The sequence below is a fragment of the Nyctibius grandis genome, chromosome 22 (assembly GCF_013368605.1).
Source record: "Nyctibius grandis isolate bNycGra1 chromosome 22, bNycGra1.pri, whole genome shotgun sequence".
Classification (NCBI taxonomy): Eukaryota; Metazoa; Chordata; class Aves; order Nyctibiiformes; family Nyctibiidae; genus Nyctibius; species Nyctibius grandis.
Window position 1 is genome coordinate 522,017 of NC_090679.1, and position 21,722 is coordinate 543,738.

Here is a 21,722-nt window from a genome sequence, read left to right on the forward strand (position 1 = left end):
TAACAACTTAGTACACTCTCAAGTGTAGATGTGTCTCTTGGATATGCAGTTTCCCTGGGAATGGTATGTACTGCTTCTGAAACTAGAACTTGTTTCTCAAACACTGCTCTGTAATTTATATCACTAAACTTAAATGGCCATTAAAAAAAAGAAAAAGAAGGGGGGGGAGAAAAAGAGAGTGTGAGGGACTATGAGACAGAAGTGATTGTCAAAATCCAATTTACCTTGTCACTCAAAATGCACTTATGTTTTGATAAGGGAATATGTCCATACTGCAACTTAACATATTTATGTTTTAGCAGATACAACCAAAACATTGTAAAACCAGACCGTAGAGTGGGCCAGCAACTAAGGTGTTTTGAAGTAACTTTTTGTCCTGAATAGAATTTTTCTAAGTCCCACTTTTGGTTGTACAACCGATTTGAAGAGAAATCCAGTTCTTGCTTCCTGTGTGGCTTTGCTTCTTAGTTCACATAGTAAAGCCAATAGACAATATTGAAGAAGGAAAAAACAACAGGGAAGAATATGCGCGACCATCGATCTATGGCATTTACATCAGTCAAGTCAGGAATGGTAATTTTCAGCTGAGATGCACGCCTCCGTAGCCTACTTTTCTTCTGTGCCACGTGTCGCTCCAGGGCGTTGCGACCAAAGCTGTGTCTGGGTAAGCCAGCTTTCCGGTACTGGATGCTTGAAGCGTCATAGGCCAGCATAGTGCTTCTAGGGTCCCCAAGCCCCATCACAGCCTCGGAGGCAGCCATCTCATTTTTAATTTCAAGTGTGCTCAACAAAATATTTTCATGTGGATCCATCTGTAAAAAATAAGTAAGCAGATTTAACAGGAGAGAAAGGAAGCCCCAACAGTTGAAAACAAGCCATGCTGACAAGGCCTAGAACTAACATTACCAATTCACTGGATGTCAGCCTGTCTAAAAGACTTTAAGCATAGCCATAACTATATTTATTGTCATTTATTTGTGAACTCAAGGAGCAGTAAGGCCAGTGTAGTATGATGGTACAAATGGTATATCCCTAGACCCCATGTTCAGTGAGCAGAAGCAATGCCTGGAAATGGAGGACATGCTCAGCTCCTGAAAGTGGGATTCTGCCACTGGGTAGGATATCTGGGGCTGACATTGAACTTTTGGGGGTTTTTGGAGGAAAATCAAATGGAAAAGGGTCTGCTTTGTTTTGGTTTTGCTTCTTTCAAATGAGAGGTTCTGCTCTGACAAAACCTCCAGGTATTCACAAGGTCTCTGTGCCTCTATGAAACAAGGCCCAGAGCACTGCACAAGGGAAGGCAAATTTTCAGTCCCTATATTCCAAACAGAACTGCTGGTTACTGGGGGAAATGGACCGACACAGTCTAACTATACCTATGTGGAAACTCCATTCCCCAGTGCTAATGAATTTCATAAATACAGTGCACGCTGTGGAGACCTGAACACTGGAATAGCAGAGATCTGCAATTTAGAGCAAGGAAAAACATATACAGATTGTAATCACATCAAATGTACATTGAACAGTTGTTTCAATGGGTAGTTTTAGCTACTATATATTTTTTTAAAGGCAGTTCAGTGAAAAAAATATTAATGCAATGTTGTTAAAAAACCCTTTAGACGATTAAGGGGATTTCAAAGACGAAATAAATTCTACTCTTAGGCAATCTGGAGTAGATCTGAAGTATGGTAGGAGAAGTTCAAAATAGTCCATTTATAGATAACAAATGTAAGGTTATTTAGGAAGTCCTAATTCTCCTCAGCCTTCCCTCTCAGTATATTTTTTGAATTGTGTGATTACAGAGTATAATTAAATAAAAATACTTTAATAGCAATAATAGCTAATGAGCAGCTAATTAAGTACACTGACTTAGTGATGGTAGTGCAGATACACTCTGGGCTAAATAAGAGATGAAACTGTCCCAGAGCTCCTTTAAGAGTAACTCATCCACATTATTAATTTATCATGTACACAACATATACAATTATTATTACTGAAAGAGCGCAAACTGTGACTTTTGTGGATTTCTAAACAATAATATAGCATTAGTGTATTCTGTAATATTTAGAAACCAGCAGTCGACAGCAGGTACCTTGCTGTACTACCCAATATAGCACCATACTTGCCATTATTTTAAAAAAAAACCCAACTGTGTAATACTTCACATGGCACAGTGAGAGAACTGCATTGAAAGCAGTTGCTTTTTAGTAGCATCCACTGAACAGTATTATGAATAGGGAAGTTGGATACTCACAAAAGTACTTTGTACCTACTGAAACACTGCAATTTGAGTGATTACATCTGTTCAAGTGACGCATAAAAATTGGCATCACTGAGACGCCAGATTTCCCTCTCTCTCTTTTTTTACCCCCCAGTCTATGTGAGTTTGCACCCCTCTAGTTTCACTATATTTTAGTTTTAGATTAAATGTAATGACTCAATGTGAGCAGCCAAAATCATCTATTTTTGCTTGCTTTCCATCAAAGCGATATGAAATCTTTGAATTTTCTAGTGTGTTAGGGAAATCAATCTTTTTTGAGAAGCACTGGAAAAATGGGAAAGTTGAGCTGGAACTCAAGAAAAATTCCTTTAAGAACTCTGTAGCATGATAACGAGCACAGTAAGGAAACACTGTGTTCTAGCCAGGAAGGCCATCAAATCAGCTCTCGTCTTCATTAGACAAAACTAAGACAAAAAGAGTATTCTGCTATCGTAATATGAACATAAGCAAACATATGCAAAAGCTTTCAAATAGATCTATGAAACTCAAGAGAGCTTGCAAACATTTTCTTATAATGAATGCAGTTATTTAGAAAATTCTTATGTGATTTTTGGGGTAAGACAAAAGTGGCTGTCATTTTTGTTATAAGATCTCAGACAAATAATAAGACTTTTGGTATCCTGAGAATAAAAGCAATTATAGGCACTTGGCCTTCATTGATCCCAAGAATATCAAAAAACAAATAGGGGTATTATCTTACAAGAGGGGTGCAAAGCCATTTGGAAACTATATTTTGCATAGTTTCACATAGCCTTAAGAAAATAATAGAAATTTTAGTTCCAATGACATCAGGGGAAGCGTAACGTAACATCCACTAATGCAATGGTTTTACCCCTGATCCCAGAGCCTGGGTTATTTTTCACCTCAATGTTGTGCATTCTAAGATACTCTCTTTGGAAAGATTTTAGTGCCAGCAAATTTGTTCACACTTAAATCTTCTTAAGATGAATCTACTTTAAGCATTTTATCTTTTTTGATCTGCAATGATATTAGAAATTGGAGTGTTCTTTACATACTCGTATACTTTCTGTGCAACACAAATGCAAGAAAAGTTATTTTAGTCTACTAGAGTTAGATAGAGACGTGTTTTACCAACATGATATCACTCCTTCAGTTAACTTTTTGCTTTGATTTTTTGTCACTTCTCATTTCAGTAAATCTCTTAACACAGCAAACTGCTGAGTTATCTGGTAATCTTGGCAGTAGTTAGTAAGATTAGTGCTGCTGGGCAGAAAAAACATTTAGCAGTATTCTAAACTATCTTCAAGGGCACAGTGTCTTCTTCTGCATGTATCACACTGATATTAGAGTTGGAGCACAGCATTTTTAATATTCCAAGTATTTTTCATAAGAAATAATGCAAAATACAGTAGAAATTAGTGATGGGCGAACCTTCAAGTGTTAGAATAGCCAGGTAAGCACCACAAAGTTCAGGTGCTTCTCAAACACTAATTTGACCCTCCTGCACCTGTAACAGTGGATTGAACATAGCAAGAACTGCATTTTTCATGGTATTTTGAATTCCAAATCTGAAGAACTCCCAGAGTTCCAACCCAGTAGTACAAATGAATGTGAAAATAAAAGCAAAAAAGAAACAAACGACAACAACAAAAAATAAAACCCAGAGAGAAATTAACCTAACTTTTCAACCTTTCACAAAACGTTCCTTTTCAGAGTAGAGAGAGCTGCGAGAGTTACTTCCACCAAGCAGGTTCGCCCAACTCTAAATAAAACATGCTTTTGTAACTAAGTGAAGCCTGAGATAGAATGATAATGAATTGCATTTATTGTACACAGCACCGCCCATTCAAAAGGATCCCAAAGCGCTTTACAAGCTTTAGAAAGAAGAACCACTTCACTTCCCAGTGAAGCACAATCACCTCTGAGGTGAAATGTGGTGACTGACAGTGCAGAACAATACACTATATTTTAGTTGAGGAAATGGAGAATGCTGTAGCCAATTGAAACTATGGGGTGGGTGAGTGGTGGTGGGGAATGTCAGGTAAGCAAAACAGTTACATAAATTGGTATTTGGCCAGACACTCAGGGTTGAGATGATCGCGCTCTAAAAAGTGCCATGGGATCTTTGATGACCATAAGTGGTCAGGACCTGAATTTTAAGTCTCTGAGGATAAAAACATTAGAAAACAATGAAAGATACCTTTGTTGAATACATTTCTGGACAATGATATGTGCCAATTATTCTTCTGTCCTGTAAGTTAATAAAATCAAGACCAGATTCCTTAGAGATAAGGCAGCTATTATCTTTCACTTAAAATTAAAGCACTCTAGGGTAATAATAGGACAACTATTTAAAAGATACAGGGACCTCTAAGCCAACAATTAGCATAAGTATATTCTGGCTTCAGAGGCACTATTACTGCCTGCCCTGCTCCTCAAGGTAACATAACTTTGTGATGCAAATGTATTTTTTCCAACTGGTCACTTGACCAAGGAAGATATGATGATATGAAAACAATTGTTAAAATTATTCTGGGGGAAAAGTAAGTGTAAAAGTGGTTTCAAAAGGAGGTGGAAGAAGGTTAAAAAGATCTCTTGGTGCTGAAGGATTGTTCAACCATAGAACTTGACTCTTTATGGTGAACAGGAGAGTTCAAACTTAATGGAGAAATTCCCAGGGACAAGGAAGGAAAGGAGGATGTGAAGATGAAGAAAAAGCAGCAGCAAGTACCATGGAAATAAAAGGTGAAAGCGGAAGTGGCAGAGAAATGACCAGAGCTCAGCAACCATGCAAGAGGGTGGGCTTTTTATAAATCAGTCATAAAGGTGGATGACAAAATATATGATGCAAATGATATTCACTTATAGGTCCAAGTCAACTGGAAGAAAAGCTGACTCTGGAGCCTTGAAAGAGGCCATGACTTTTCTGATGGCCTCAAACAAAGGGAATACAGAGGAAAGTGTAGAAATGTTACCATTATACATTCTTCCTGCTACCTAGAAACTCCAAAATGATGGCTTTCTTGAGGAATTCCTCTTACACTAATACATTAGCAACTGTAAAATACAAGGAAATTACAACTCCCACACACATACACACATACGTACATTAGGAATCCTCCAAGGATGACCAGCTCTTTGAAACTACTAACACCTAGTAAACCAGCATCTTGATGATTATGCTCTACTGTTATGCCAAACACAGCTTTATAAGTAGGAGGTAAATTTATATTGATGAATTGAAAAGATACAATATTGAGGCACTTGCTTCCTCATACGTTGTTCATTTTTACTTATAATCTTCAATTACAGGCAGGTACTAATGGCTCATTTTATGGCAGAATGGCTCAGAAGCCATGCATAAAATAGACAGTAGGGCTGGAACTTCTGATGGAAAAACCCTGTGAAACAGAACAGTTGTAAATTCACAAGAAATATCCTTTTGTTAAGTAGGGCTGCCACTAGCCAAAAGCAAAACATGGTGAGCTAAACCAAGAAGGGAGAACAGAAGTACCCAATCTATTACGAAGATTAAGACCTGAGATTAGGTCTCAGCATTTATAGGTTCTGTGAACTTAAGAACTGAAGACAGAAATAAAGATCCCTTTTGCAATAAAGACCAACATGATATGCCTAGACATATAATTTAATTTGTTAGAGATAAAGACCTTAGTATTATCTATAGCATAGTTTCCCACCTCTTACAGCTGAGCTTTGCTTGGAAAACCAGTAACATCGTATTCCTGACTCGTCACAGTAGCTCTGGCAAAATTAGGTTAAAGTACAAAGTGCACTTCATGTGTAACAGGGATCTTCCACCTCATCAGCAAGGTTTGGCTTATTGATTAGGAACCACTGACCTCTGGGGATTGCACTGACTACACAAGGTAATGTATGGAAGGTAGACAGTCCTGTATAAGCTGCTGCTAGATTCACTCTGGAAGAAAAAAGTATTAATGATTTTCAAATGGCACCTTCTTAAAGCTACACAGACATTTTTGACACGATAAGTCTGCTGAGATAAAGCTATATGAACTCACAAAGCACAAGTGCCGAATATTTCAAAACATCCATACGTGAAACAACGTCCTTAAGAATGTAACAAACACTGCATTTCCATTGTCTGTACAAAACTGAATTTATTGCCAGCACTGCAGTAACTTTTTATGAAACCACATTAGCATGCATTGGCTCAGATTGCATTATACACTTAAGATTTGGGTCAGGCTGTAAAGCATGCAGTTAGAGGACAGTAACATTAGGTTGACTTATAATTTCAGGTTACTCTGGTTTCAGGTCATAAAATCCAGAGAAACTCTGCAAATTGAATCACGATTTTCTTTAGGTTCTTGAGCTTTTTAAAGCCTAAAGTCTAAGCAAAAAAAACAAGAGACCTGTAAGAATTTTTTTAAAAAAAAGAGAAAATGCAAGATCTGGACACAGAGCTTTAACACTGCTCTAACTATTTGTAGTTCAGTTTCTAGGCATCTAGTTTTACCCTCTGATATATGTGATTTCTTGATCATTATCATTAGTAATGTACCAATAACTTAGTCGTAAGTATTGTAGGATTCTGAAGAAATGGTTGAAAACATGATTTCTTTTGGCATCCATTACTTACACACAAGATTCCATACTTAAGACATTGCAGGATAACTGCCCACATAAAATGAAAGAGGCTTAAGTATCTTTGGCTTGATGACATTTGTATAAAAATCATGAAATATGAACTTGTTCTAACTGCTGCACAGAATCCAATGTTCTAAATCAAAAGCCAACAAGTGAAACAGGCAAAATGAGGACTGTTGTTTGAATTACAGCACAGAATAGGAAAAAAATGGGCATATGGCCTACTGGTGTCCTGTCCTCAGCTTGAACCTTACACCAACATCTAAAATATTGCAAAAACATCCCTGGGTTTTTTGGAGTAAAGGGAGATAAACTGCCTTAGCCAATCAAGAATGAAAAATAGAGAGTACACTGTGATTCTGTAGAAAAACATCTTCCTCCATTCCACTTTTGGCCAAGATAATTCAGTCCAATGCAATCTCTAGTGAAGTGGAAGGAATAAATTATGTAAGGCCTTGATGTTGTACATGTAATTTCCGTTCTAGTGCAGCAATATAGTTGCCCATAAACAGTAAACAGATATCTGAATCAGGAAAGGAGCTTGCAACTTTCCTTAAGCAGATATATTAATTTAATGAGACTTAAATAAATATTAAGGTTAGTAATGCTTTAAGTGATATCCTGTGAATGAGACTTTCGCTCTCAATCCAAAACAACTAATAATACATATATACACAGAAGGAGGAAAAATTTTCTGTTTTTTTATCTTATAAGAACATATCACAGTGGTGGAGCTAAATATTAGTTAAGAGAAATGCTAATTGGGAAGTCTTCAAATGTGAATGTTTCATATTGTTGATATTTAAAGGTAGTTGCCCTCCCTTCTAGAAATTTCAGGTACAGATTTCTTTTTGCCTCCAGAAGATTGCAAAAACACAGCTCAGATGAAAACAATTCCTTGTAAGTGATTCTATCTTAAAAATGAACCTTTCCATGAAACAAGAAACCTCTTCTATGTTAAAGATAAACATCAAAAACTTCTCTAGGAGAAGCTGAAAAATTGAAAAATTAAATCTATCTGAACTTCCTGAAACCATTTATTTTTACAAGGCAAATTTTGTAAATACTAAACGGGGAAAAAAAACAAATCAGTCTTTGACTGAAAATAAACATAAAGGAAATAATGTAAGTAGAACTGGAATTTTTGGAATTTCAGTTACAATTTTCAGTGACAATTTTTTACTACTGAGACATTTAGGAGCAAGCAAAGGCAGGTGATTTAGAATAGAAGTCTTCTGGGGTAACAATTAACAACAGCTCTAAATCCTACCGTTTCACCAAGAAACAAGGTGTTAGGCTGCCAGATGCTTACTGATACTTCTCTGCTAAAATATTTGTTATTTATTTGTTAAAATATCATCCCATTTACATGTAGACATTTAATTCTCTTGGAGATAATATGAATTAATAACACACCAGCAAGAACCTACATCCCAGAAGATGCTCTCTTCTCTCTGTGATAAGTAAGACCAAAATTTCATCAAACTTCCATTATGCCCATCAGCTAAGTCTCCTATTACATTGTCTTACAAAATATACTTTAACAGATATACTTAGCACCAAAAATCTACTACAGAAACACAGCAAAATTGCTTATATACGAAAGCTTCATGAAAGATGAAAAAAGCACAGAATAGTTGATAATCATTGCAAATGGCAAAATTTCTAAGGTATAATTTGCATATGGTTTTGATCTATGAACTAGACAGTAAAAATAAGGGTGATAAAGTTACTCCTCTAGAACAGACTTCTGTAATATATATGCATGTTATTTTTCCTGTTTGAAGCCAAATACAATGAGCAAAGCACTATACAGTATATACTTGTCATGAGAGGGGTGGACTGTATAGAAGTCTACCAGTGTTTCATTCACCTGACCATGATATACCCACTTGTTAACAGATTTAGGCTCATGATTTTGGGAAAGACCAACAACATAATTCTTGGGCCCAACCCAAATATTAGCATGACCAGGGGCAGCATGAGGTCCAAGGGAAAACTCTGTGAGCAGTGACAAGGGCCAGATAAAACATTGGAGAGCAATTGCAATTAATTCAACAACAGCAGCAAAAAATTCTTGAGATTTTTCTATGGAAAATCACTGGCAAGTTTTCATTATAAGGAAAATAAAGATGAATTTCCAACTTTTGACAACGACTTTCCAAACTAAAAAAAAAAAAAATCTAGAAATGTACTTTTGATGATCATGTTCAATGCTGATTTAGAAGCAGTTCCACAGCTATAGATACTGCAAGGCTCAAAGGACTAGTCCTGACAATATTAAAATGAAAAATATTCTGCTTTAAAATAATCAAAAAATCTGATTTTGTTGACCGAATTAGAACATTCCTGCATGATTTACTTGTACACTGATAGTCTGCTGTTTTGGGGAGAGTCTAACATTTTGTCACTCATTTAAAAATGAGTGACAAGAATTAAGAAACTTTGTTGCCAAGACATGGTTAGTAATTTCAGATTTGTTTCTAAATAAATTTCTGTGTATGTAAAATATACATCAATATTATGTATCATTGCAAATTTTGTATTAAATTTTTTTTCTGCATACATTAATTCTAAAGAAAATGAAAACTGAATTATAGTTTTCTTCCCGACATTTTGGTGGTCTTTTGTGCTTGTAAATTTAAACCAAATTTGAGTTTGATTAGTTAAACATATTATAGTTCCATAGCAATATATGTACGCACACATACACATATAAAATATAAATATATGGATAGTAGGAGAATTTCAGAACACAGTTAAAATGAAGGAAAAAAGACTGCATTTTTTTTTGGCCATAGTGTGCAGTTTGTTCTTGACACGCAATTTTATAGAGACGAGAAAAAATAGTTTACTAACATGCAAACATGGTAGGTATTTATGTAAAACATGATGATGTTCCATGTCATAAAATTTTCATACGATTCAGGAAGGGTCATCTACTCACAACTGAGAAAGCTATTAACGAGTTAATGAGACCAAAAATAGGCTTATTTTTAAATTGCAAATTATTATATATTGTATATGCCTCATGATACAAAAAGGAAGAAGAAATAAAAGCTGAAGAATCATCCCCCACAACAGCTAGCCCTCTTCAAATGATGCCTACGTGGAATCAGCTTTTGGATCTTCTCTCCATCTATATTATCATGTACTTTAATAAACAAAAGACCTTCCACGCAACAATTGAAACTTACATAAACACACTTTTCCTACCCAAAAGTGCTATAGCTTGAAAGAAAAGCTCAGAATCCCATCTGGCAAAACGTAAGCTATAATCTTCCATTTCTGAAGACCTTCATTTCCAGTTGCCTGCAGGAACCTTTGAATACTCAAAGAATGCATGGACAGAAAGTGGCCCAAACAAAATACTACATGAAAATAATCATGTTGATCTAGGCTGTGTGACCTTTACTGTTGCATCCCTCAGGCCAGCACAAAAGCATTAAGTTTATGGCAACTACATTATGAGAAAGTTGAGTTCATTTTGAGGACCTGGGCAAGGACAGGTAAGCAGGACTTTTTGTACATAGCTTTAAGATGCTTTACATTTAGGGAGAAGGCTCAACAAGTTTTTTGGGTGCAGAAGAAAACTAAATTCCTGTCTCTCACATTTCTAAAAAGAGGAATGGAGACATAAGAATAAACAAGACTTAGACTTCTATGTTTTAATGTAACCTTATATCATTACAGAAGGATTATTAAAACCAGTATCTAAGGAGTAAAAAAGATACATTCATATATATAAACATATATGTCTGTATATATACATATGCATATTTAAATTTAGGCATAATCCTACCAGCCTCCTAACATATTTCCCAAGTTATGTGAGAAACTAACTCCTAGTGTCTATCTTTACCCACATGAAGAATTCTGGGAAAGCAGCTAGTATCCAAAAGAATTTACTAAGTGAATTTACCAATAAACTTAGGTCTTCATAGCCCAGGATGACTGTTTCATTAAATTTAACACACATATATGCAATACACACCCTCATACCCTTTTTAAAAAAGAAAATACACATATAAGAAAGTATACAATTTGTACATGTTTACATGGATGCCTAGTTCATATGCTACATTAGTAATATTTTGTTATGAATACTGCTAGCTATGTTATTTCTAGGTTGTTTGGGCTATTCTGCTCATTAACCTTGCTCTATCTTTATCTTTATGCAAGACAAGCAGTCTCCGTGGCATGCTGCAGAGTGACTGCACCATATCTCTCCTGGGAATTAGAGTGGTTCCACCGTTGAGAGGGGGAAAAAAAAAAAGATTTTGAGGAAATAATATTTTTGAAATATTGGGAAAAAGTCTTTAGAATGTGTCTGACACAGCAATTAGCTGGTTTTTTTAATAGAGTTGAAAGTATTAACTTGCTTCAGCCGAGGCAATCTTACAGCTTAAAGAGCAAACAACAACAAAGGTAAAGCATCATAATTAACAGTTACCAACAGACTAAAGATGGGCAAAAACTATAAGAGAGGGATTTGAAATACGTGTCCTCCTCCTTACCAGTTTGGGATACTATCATTCTGATTATGTAAACACTTCTGATATGAATTCTGGATCACCTGAAATCGATTTCCCCTAAATTAGTTATAACAATGTTTGCCATCTGCAAAACGAAACCAAACATGATCATTTTAGACACTATAAAAAAAGCAAAAGGGTTAACAGTCATCTACATTATAATAATATTTTTACCCCTTAGTGCCACCCTAGTGTACATAATCCAGTGATCTCAAGATTCATGAGCACAACTAGGTTACATCCCCTAGCACATAACGTTTAGAGTTACAACTTATTTTTTTGGATAGAAATTGGCTGACTCATGGCCATTCAATTAAACCTTACCAAAGTCTTTAGAGCTGATCTGCTCTGGGAAATCAATTTACCAAAATCACTACTCAGACATTCCTTCTGGACTGCAGCTACATATATTTCTTCTATTTCACTGTCCATCATTTGCCTTTTTTGTGCATTATTTCCCCACAATCTGAAATAATGATATAGACTACATTAATGGATTCTTTTTTTCAACCAAAAGTGTATTTGATTCAGGGTCACTGGTGGATATCAGGCTTGTAGATGCACTACAAAAGCAAAAAGGGATATCATGCTTTAAACAAATGGAGTGTACATGCACTGTTCTTACATTAATTAAACATGGCATTCGACAGAGTGCGGCTGCAGAAAGAAAAACTCATGCAGTTGACTTGACCTTTATTCCGATGTCATGTGGAATACCACTACGGATCACGGAATTAAATCACCTTCTGACTGCTTCTGCAAAGTGCTGTGGGCTAAAACTGGAACTTCCTCAAATTTCACTCCTATCAAACCTTGGGTTTCAACAAAACAAAACACAAAGAGGCTGGCTGAGCACTCTGTGCATCGCTGATTGTTTTATATGCAAGTTCTTCCTTAATAATGCATGAATGTAAATTTAGGAGAGAGGCTGAGCTTTTATAGTCCATGCCTGTTTTTATTACATGTCCTTCAATAAACTTCTATGCAAGGAATACCTTCTGACCTTGGATCAAGAATCAGTCCTCCTACATTTTTACCTGTACTGCAAACAAAAGGAAAACTCTTATTGGAGGGGAAAAGGATGAATGCTGTCACTGAAACCTGGACAGTGGCAGCATTAACTCCAGCGATATAGAGCAGTGAGGATTTGAGATTTTAGACTGAAATTTTAAGAGCTTCCTGTTGCCTTAGTGTTTTAATACCCTGTTCAGTTTATTAACGGAGTCTGTGCATGTAGCCATTTTAAAATTCCTCTTTTTTCCAAAAGTTTTAGTCTTCTGCTTACTCATGTTTTATACTAGAAGTACGTCTGCTACATAGGGTACAAGGTACAGTTCTATGTAAAAAATACTGGCTGGTTTTAGGTACCTTTGCAATAATTGCTGCTCACTAGAGGTGCATTTATACGATTTCTTCAGACAGAAATGAACAAATACTGCTGTGAACTGAAAAGGCCGGAGGCAAGCCAGCAGTAAATCAGAAGGGAAATAAAGGCATTAGCCAAGCCCAAGCTAATGAGCACTGCTTTGGAGCAAGGTATATTATCTCAGGCCTGCAGCCCTGTTAATGCATCTTTACACCTTAGTCTGAAAATTGAGGAGAGCGACCTTGTCTGTTTGCAGCCCACTGAAAGCTATCGCAAGTTGGCCTGCCAAGGGCCACATGTACATATCAATGGATTCACATTGGCTCAAGTTAACAGACTCCATCTAATTCCACCCCTCTTTTTCAAAAGAGACATCTATGGACATGACAGGGAAAAAAAATGCGCAGGCTTTTCCACTTATTCACCAGTGAAGTGGTGAAAAGAAGTTTGTAAGCTGTCATAGTAAATGGCTGCTAGCAAAGCAATACCTGAGCTGACTCTATGCCATTTCAAAGTGTGCTACTGTAATGGATGGCACTGTTGGCACAATGGAACAGAAAGTACTCAGTCTTCATGTTCTAACAGCACACGTACGAGAGCCAGCGAATCTGAAAAAAGGCACCTGGAGCAGAATGATGCTGTGGGAGCCCCGTTTCCTTGCTCGACTATATAGTTGCCAGAAACTGTCCATCCTCAGCCTGCACAGTTGTGGAGGTGAAATAATTAGGTGCAATCACTTGTGAAACAGGTAATTGCATGGTCTTGTTTGTCTTAAAACTCAGATAATGCAGTGGAGTCCTCTAAACATGAAAGATCTGAGGGGAACTATACAACTTTTCTGGTTAAACTTGGTCAGACTCTTTTCCTTGGTCAAAAAGGTGTAGGGGAAAAACTCAGCAGCTGAGACAATTTGAAGGGGAAGAAAGTTACAATGTTAAGTGCAGCTAAAGGCAGGTTAAGCTTCTATTTTTTCTTTCCTTGCCATTTTATCTCCTTTAGCAACTGTGTGCTAATTTGAACATAACAACACTGGATCAGGAGGGCAATGAATTGCAAAGATACTTATATTTATTTAAACCTTCTTAGCTTGCTAAGCCCTACATTCATTCTTCAGGAGAACATTTCTATTGTGATTCAAATCTATTAATATGCTGTTTAATCTCATTATCACATTCAAGTTCTGTATTCTCTACTTGGTACCCAAATTTCTGATAGAAAAACATTTGTCTGAGTGTTTCACTTGTTTGTGACTTGGCACTGTGTAACAGCAATGCACTGTAACTTTCAGGCGTGCTGACTGAATACCTTACGTAATACAAAGACTACCAAGTAAAGAATTACTCATTGTTTCAAAAATAAACTCAGTATATTTAAAAAAGTCTTTGTGTTCAGAAAAAAACCCTATCTAAAATGCAGAGGTTAGCAATGTCAGTTCACATTTATTTAAAAAAAAAAAGACTGAATAAATCTGTATAAACAGTTTCATGAAGTGTTGCATAATATCCTGACATTTTCCTCCTCTTTTCCAGAGGGAAATTGATTTATTAATTCTCACAACAACAGCATGATTGCAAAATTAGAGGTAGAGCTTAATTTATTTGACTTACGTTATCATATACTACAGGTACATAGCCTGTACACTTACAGCATCTCTGTGCCTAAGCTAGGTCGGAAACATCTAAGCTTCAATTATTACTGCAATTGTATACATGCTAAAACCACATTCAGTGGTGTATTTACGTTATGCCAAACATAATGCCGTTTCTGTGAAGAAGAAAATCAAATTACTTTGAAAGAATATACCACACAAATTTTATATAAGAAATGTTAATTTGCAATAATTAACTGTTCTAAACCTAGATACCTAACTATAAATAAAAAAAATAAAATAGTTTAGAAATAATTTAAACACTACTTGAATAACATGAGTGTAAGAATTAGAAAGACAGGACTAGAAATGGAAGGCAAGATGCACTAAATCATTATATGTTAATGCCTCTGTAAGGTTTGATATCTGGGTTGAAAAAATGTAAGTATCACATCCTGTTTCTAGCTAATATCCTGGTAAGGAAACCTATTGATGTCTAAGAAAAGATTGAGAAGGTGCTCCATCAAGAGATAGATCTGTAGTCCTTCTTTTAACAAGAGCCTTGATGTAGGAACTGATAATACTCACAGCAAGTATTGACTCTGTTGCTTTGGAAGAGGATGGCATACAGCTGCTTTTCCATTATAATCATCCCTTGTTAAATGTACAGCTGGCAAGATGCAAGAAGCACTTCTTTACAGAGGGAGAAGAATCAGCCTTTCATTCAGCCCAGTACGTTTACCATGGTCTTTACAGTGACAGTTCTGGTTTCCATTAAATTACCACATAGCTGTAGCAGAGTTTTTCAGATATATCCAGACTAACAAATAGAGACATATCACTGATATTGAAAAGCATTTTCACCTTACTTACACCTCCAGAGAAGTCAATTAATGTATGCAGTAGTCTGGATCAATTCAGTTAGATGAGCAACTACATAAAAACAGCAATGAATCCAAAAGGAAACATACTTGAATACAGAGCTTGGGAGGTGATCAGACTGCAGATCTTGAACAACACAAGGACTAGAAGATGCATCAGACACATCACAGTGATCAGCATCAGCAAGTCCATCTAAGCCACAGTTTCAAGATGGAAACATCTAAGGTAAAATTATTGGATCCAACAATGTACGAGAAAATTTTAAAATTAATCAAAACCATTTTGGCTACTAGATCCTGGAACAAACTTATGGGGAATAAATCAGTACTGAGAGAGCATCAAGAAGCTCATTATTTTAACTGCAATAACAGAAGTTAAGTATATTAAAATGGCTGGGGGTCTACATCAGAAATTATTCACTGTTGTACCAGGCTCTACACTGAGATCCTGGTTAGACTAATCATCTCCTTGAAGACAAAGCCAGACTTCATAAAGGAGAAAACTTGAATGGTTTTATCACAGGAGCTTGTTTCCCTCCCCCTGCTCCCTTCTATCCCAAAAGGAAACAGAAACCAATATTATAATTAGAAGAAAAAAAGATGCATAGAGGCTTCTAGACCAAATCCTTCTAGAACATTTTTATGTAATTACAGAATTAACAGATGAAAGTTATGGATTTCAGTAAAGCCTTTGACACATTATCTTAAAACTGAAAAGATGATGTGTCCCAGACATATGTACAATCACGCATAGGAAGACAGTCAGCTGAACGATATTGTGAAGCCAGAGGTCAGAATTTGGCCCTATTTTTAACATATCTCTTAATCATCTGGAAGAAGCACAGACAATATACTTGATTAGTGCCCTGAGCCTAAAGAAAAGATAGCATGAAATGTGCCTACAAAAGATCAAAACGATGCTGGTGATCGTCAACATTCCTATTTAAAATAGAAAAGTCCACAGAATAAAATTGTATAACAATGCATTAGAGTATATATACACCATATATTATTACACATATTAGGTCTTCAAGCGGAAATACAACACTCTCAGTTTACCTATCCCTATATACACACTTGCAGTACTATGTCTTTCAGAATAGAAGAGATTCAAAAAGTTGAGACTATAAAGATAATGAAGGCATTTGAAGAAAAAACGTAAGACAAGATGATAGGCTTGAAAAGAGAGGTGGGGAAATGATGTGAATGCTATATCCAATAAGTGAAGGATGTCTAGAATAAGAAGAAAGCCAGTGATTTACCTGTAAGCAACAATGTGACTGTTTACAGAGAGAAAAATTAGCCTTGACAAAGGCAAAAGATGACAAGTTAGACTAAAGGAACAAACTGCTGAATGCCGCTTGAGAAACTTCAAGAGTGGAACAGTCATACACACAGCCATTTTAACCTGAAGTCACTGCAAAGAAAATTGAGCATGTCCAATATGATTTAGCAAGTCTGTGATAACATATCTGCTGGTAATCGAGTCTGAGTCTTTCTTGAGTTTTATGTCCTTTAAATTTCTCCGTGTTTTTATTACTCAGGTTTCAGAATTCAAACAGCAAGTCAAGATATAGGCCCAACCCCTTCTCTTCCTTTCCCTTATCCCAAACAGAACCAACGCACTTTGAGAGTAAGGGAGTATATGAAGTTACAATCTTCTGTGGTGATTCAGACTAGACATAAGGAAGAAATTTTTTACGATGAGGGTGGTGAAGCGCTGGAACAGGTTGCTCAGAGAGGTACTAGAATGCCCCATCCCTGGAAACATTCAAGGTCAAGTTGGACGGGGCTCTGAGCAACCTGATCTAGTTGAAGATGTCCCTGCTCATTGCAGGGGGGTTGGACTAAATGACCTTTAAAGGTCCCTTCCAACCCAAACTATTCTATGATTCTAAAAACCCAAACCAAACCCACCACATTCATTGGGCATATGACATGAATATAATATGAAATTTAAAAAAAGATTTGGCCACAGTTTTATCTGGAATAGCCCAGAGGAATCTCTGCAGCCAGCCTGATGGTGTTCGCCCAAATGGAAAAAAGAGGACATTCTCCTCCTGAGTCACCAATTCTCCAAGGCATTACGCTGGATTCAGCAGATACCACAGTCATGGAAGAACAGCTTCTGTTGTGCTTCCGTACTGTTTTGTAGGCCCCCTAGTATATTCTGAATAACACCGAGCAAAAATAGAGAGACTACCAATGTCTGTGCCTGCCCTTGAATCTCTCCCAGCATAAAGGGAGTATGTATTAACTTCTATTTTGATTTTGCAAGTAGTTGTGGATGGAAGGACTAATCGACCCTTCTCTCATCACATTTTGTTCAGAAAAGTTGTAAGAGGCTGTTACAAAAATTGGTGTTGTAATCTGCAGAAATCTAGTACAGATTTGCTGGTCTATAATGTATAAACAAAGGTGCTGCACTACAAGCAGCAGTTCCAATAACTATTCATCCACCCTTTTTACAATGTCTATGCTGAATGCAGTAACAGAGCTGTATAGAAGTTTTCATCTTCATGTTTTGAGGTTTGTTACTCATGGCATTAATCTTTCCCACAAAGTATCTGAAATCATAAACATAAATCCATAGTATTCCACTTAATGATATAAGAGGAATCTAGTAATGTCACAAAAAAGTACTCATACTTCATAAAATTAGTTCTTCAATGTTGGATCCTAATTAGAGATGGAGTGTTTGGTCCCATTTCTAAAATATTTGGGTTTTCATGGAAACCTGCATCTGAACCAAATTCAGCAGTTCAGACCCATTTTTGTTTCTTGTACATTAAAATAATTATATAATATTTGGCTCCCTTTCATAGATAAAATATTCAGGTCCATTAAATATGAATCTGTTTTCTCGCTGCTGGTCAAACAGCAAGAACAGCTGTCAGCTCCTTTCCTCCTCCCCAGAGTAGTCTACACGCAGCAGGACAGCGTTCTCTGATCACTACTCTTTTCTGATCCTCTCCTGTTTGATTCTCTATCTATTGCTTAAGGGATTGAAAACCTGATGATCAGATCAGAGTGTATCTGGATACCAGAGCAGACCTGCCATATACTATGAACCATGCTGGCCCAGTATATTAAGCAAAAGGCTCAGTATAATAAAAATATAAATAAAGTTGTTCCCAGTATACTTTGTGTGAATCCTGTAGGGCTGGTGGATTTCTGCAACAGTTGTGGGAATTAATTTACTCTGCTTAAGGGACTGGATTAGCACACTAGTTAGCACGTTAAAATTCGAGTTCATGATTAGCAATTTGCCACTAGACTTTGGCTATTCTGTTACTTGGCTGAAAGATCTATTGTATGAATAAGTATATAGAAAATATCACAAGCGAAACAGTATACAAAAATATACCTCAGCTAGTGGTGATACTCTGACAGCTATGGACCTTAAACTTCCATTGATGTTAGAGGAAAGTCTTCAGGTAAATATAGATCTAGTCTCATAAAATTACCTACAGGGTTTCTTAGTTAATAGCTTTGATTTTTTAAAGGGAAACTGATTTTTTAAAAATAAACTTGACAAACTAAATAAAAGCTTGCAACTTCTTTTACATTGCTGAAAAATCACCAATAGAAAGAAAAGGATTTTACAGAGTCTTCATGAACTTTACAATGGTAAAATGTGATCTATGGTACCATAACATCAAAATTAATCTCATCATTATGCATTTACTTTCGTTCATATTTCTGTCAAATTAAAAAGATAAAAATAAATTAATAAATGGGTGAGATCTGAGCCATGACGATATAATCTTAAAAGACTATAAACTATAACCTATAAAACCAACTGTTTTACGCTATCAACATGTGATGGATTTTTGTTGTTCCAGCAAAAATGGAACAAAATGTTCTTCTGTCCACAGGCACACTATGGTAGTGTAGAAGTTCTGAACAAACATGAGAAATTCCACCACTAGAGCTGTATGAAACTTACGTTTCCACTTCACAAATAATCACTTGGGGTTTTTTTCCGATTTATAATTTTATTTTTAAATTCTGATTTTGATTTTTTCCCCTTGGAGCATCATGCTGAGTTACAAATTCAAAATCTTCTCATGCCTCGTCCCCCCCAAAAAAAGATAATTTAATTTTATTTAACTTTCCAAACTTGCATGTGTGTGAAAGTTTATATGTTTCACACTGAGTGCATTTTAGCATTCAGCCCAGATTTGCCACTGTGTGAAACTCATCCAAAATGGTCAAAGTGAAAGATGACAAGAGCTTTGTGATAAGTGCTCCATTTTCATTAAGCATAATGGATACTTTTTCCAAAAGTGTGTATCTTGGTAACTGTATTTTTTGCCTCAATTCTGCATCCCCAGGGGACCACTTTTAGGTTCAAAATTAAGTGCACAGCAAGTTGATGCTTTATTTCTGAGCAGTTTCTCATTTAGTCAACAGTATCCTGGGCCATTATATGTTGAAAATATGCAAACTTTTCAAGCTTTAAACACTTCTGTAGCAAATATTTCTTATCCAGGTCATCTGAAAGATTTACGAAAGTAGGTTAAATTTAGGTTTTATTTCCAACGTTCCATACAGCTCTTACTAGAATATCAGCTATAGCCATCATTTTGGATTTGTTCCTTTGGAAACAGATTAGACATATTTAACTCTACATCCTGACTGAGAAAACATCTCATAGTAAAGCTTAACTGAGTGCATGCTTTAGAAAAAAGTCATTCAGTTTTCCAGGCTAGAGGGCAGCATTCATTGCTGAGGTGGCTAAGTACGCTGCTCTGCAGAGCTAAGACAAGATAATAATAATCCCACTCCACTCATTTTCTACAAGAAATTACATTTTAAAGCTCTGTCTGGCAGAAGTGAAAGTCTGCCTTCCCGGGGCAATGCTGAAAATATATCCCCGTTGCAATTTACCTTATTGACATCCATTCGCAACTTCTCATTGTTGGCACTGGCAGCTTTTTCTGCCGCTTTCTTTTGACGTTGAGGTCCCCTACCAAAGAAGATGTAGTTGACCAATGCATACTCCAGCAGAGCCATGAAAACGAAGACAAAACATCCCATAAGGTACATGTCAATGGCTTTCACATATGGAATTTTGGGAAGAGTCTCTCGAAGATGGGTGTTAATAGTTGTCATTGTGAGCACAGTTGTGATTCCTGGAAAAAAGAATTGACAAGCCTATTGATTGAATTAGTTTTAATTTTCTAGCATAATAGCTCATAATATTCAAATACTAGAGCCAAAAAATTCTAGGAGATTTTTTTTTTCTCCTGGTGGGAAAAAACACACCCCCATCTCTGTATTCCTTATCTTTGTCTTCAATTTTTTGTACAGCAAAGACGATTACACCTGTGATAAATTGCGTTCAACCAAACAAACAGTAGTTGGATTCTATGAGTCTGTTATTAACCAGCTAAACTGTAACCTTCTCTAATGAGTCTCAGTTGTAAATTACCAGCCTAGAGTCACTGTTATCTTGCTTTCCTCCAGCATTTTCAGGATGTCTGCAGTCTTGAATTCTTATGGGAAAACACTACACAGACAGGCCTGGAAAAACTCAGACAGTATTCTATAAAATTAAAATGTCAAATTCTGAATTGTATCTTTTATGGTGATTTACTTATTTTATCTATATGAGGGCTGTACTGGTAGGAATCCATCTGAGTTATTCAAAATTTGGCAATTGATACTTGTATTTATTTTTGTAACATGCTTGGATCCTCTGATGAGGGGCACAGTATAAACAGACACATGGGATTAGTGATGAGATATAAATTAGGGAAATAGTTTTGCTTTTAGAATGTAAGGTAACAGTAAGGAAAAAAGCCCTCAACTTAAGGGGAAGTTAGCTATACAACCCTAGTGAAACTTTATTTAATTCATACCTTAAAGGAAAAGTAATTTATAATCCATAACACAGTGCTGAATCTGTATTCTGGACTGCCATGGGCAAAGGCAAACTAAATGCATTCTCCTTGCAGAAAAACAAGCAGTAAACCAACAGAAAACGTTGAGACAATTAAGCTAATTCTGGTTACAATGATTATACAGTTAGCTAATCGAGACATGAAATCACTTTAATTTTTATTTAAGTTGTGATGATTTAAATGCTGATTCAAATAATACAAAGCTTAACAAGCCAGACACAAAAAGATCTAACAGATTTATTTTTCAAATCATGCACTATCCACTAAGCCAGAAGCAAGAAAAACCTTCCGCTAATGCACACTGCATGAGATGTGTAAAAATGCCTACCTAAAGCAACTCTTGCAGCTGAAGCGTCATAATTAATCCAGAAGGAAACCCAGGACAGGATAGTGATCAGAATAGAAGGCATGTAGGTCTGCAGAATGAAGTAACCAATGTTTCTCTTAAGTTTAAAGCTGAGAGACAGCCTTGGGTAGGCACCTAAAAGAGAATATTTGGTATGGCCATAATTTACTTGTATAAAGCCTGAAAACATTTTTCTGTCATTTTGCTTTTATTGTTTCATGCAACA

The 21,722-nt window shown here is 36.2% G+C and overlaps 1 protein-coding gene across 3 annotated transcripts in view; it reads right to left on the reverse strand.

Annotated features, from left to right (window-relative positions):
* Positions 1-464: 464 nt before the first annotated feature.
* Positions 465-21,722, reverse strand: part of GABRB2 (gamma-aminobutyric acid type A receptor subunit beta2) — a 159,441-nt gene continuing 138,183 nt past the window's right edge. The window contains exons 7-10 of one of the 3 annotated variants that reach the window (XM_068417199.1): positions 21,479-21,631; positions 20,135-20,379; positions 4,443-4,493; positions 465-812 (exon numbers count right to left, since the gene is read on the reverse strand). In XM_068417199.1, coding sequence (XP_068273300.1) covers positions 465-812; positions 4,443-4,493; positions 20,135-20,379; positions 21,479-21,631 — 797 coding nt within the window. Of the gene's footprint in view, positions 815-4,442; positions 4,494-20,130; positions 20,380-21,478; positions 21,632-21,722 lie in introns of all 3 variants that reach the window. The other 2 variants (XM_068417201.1, XM_068417200.1) reach the window with 2 other exon arrangements.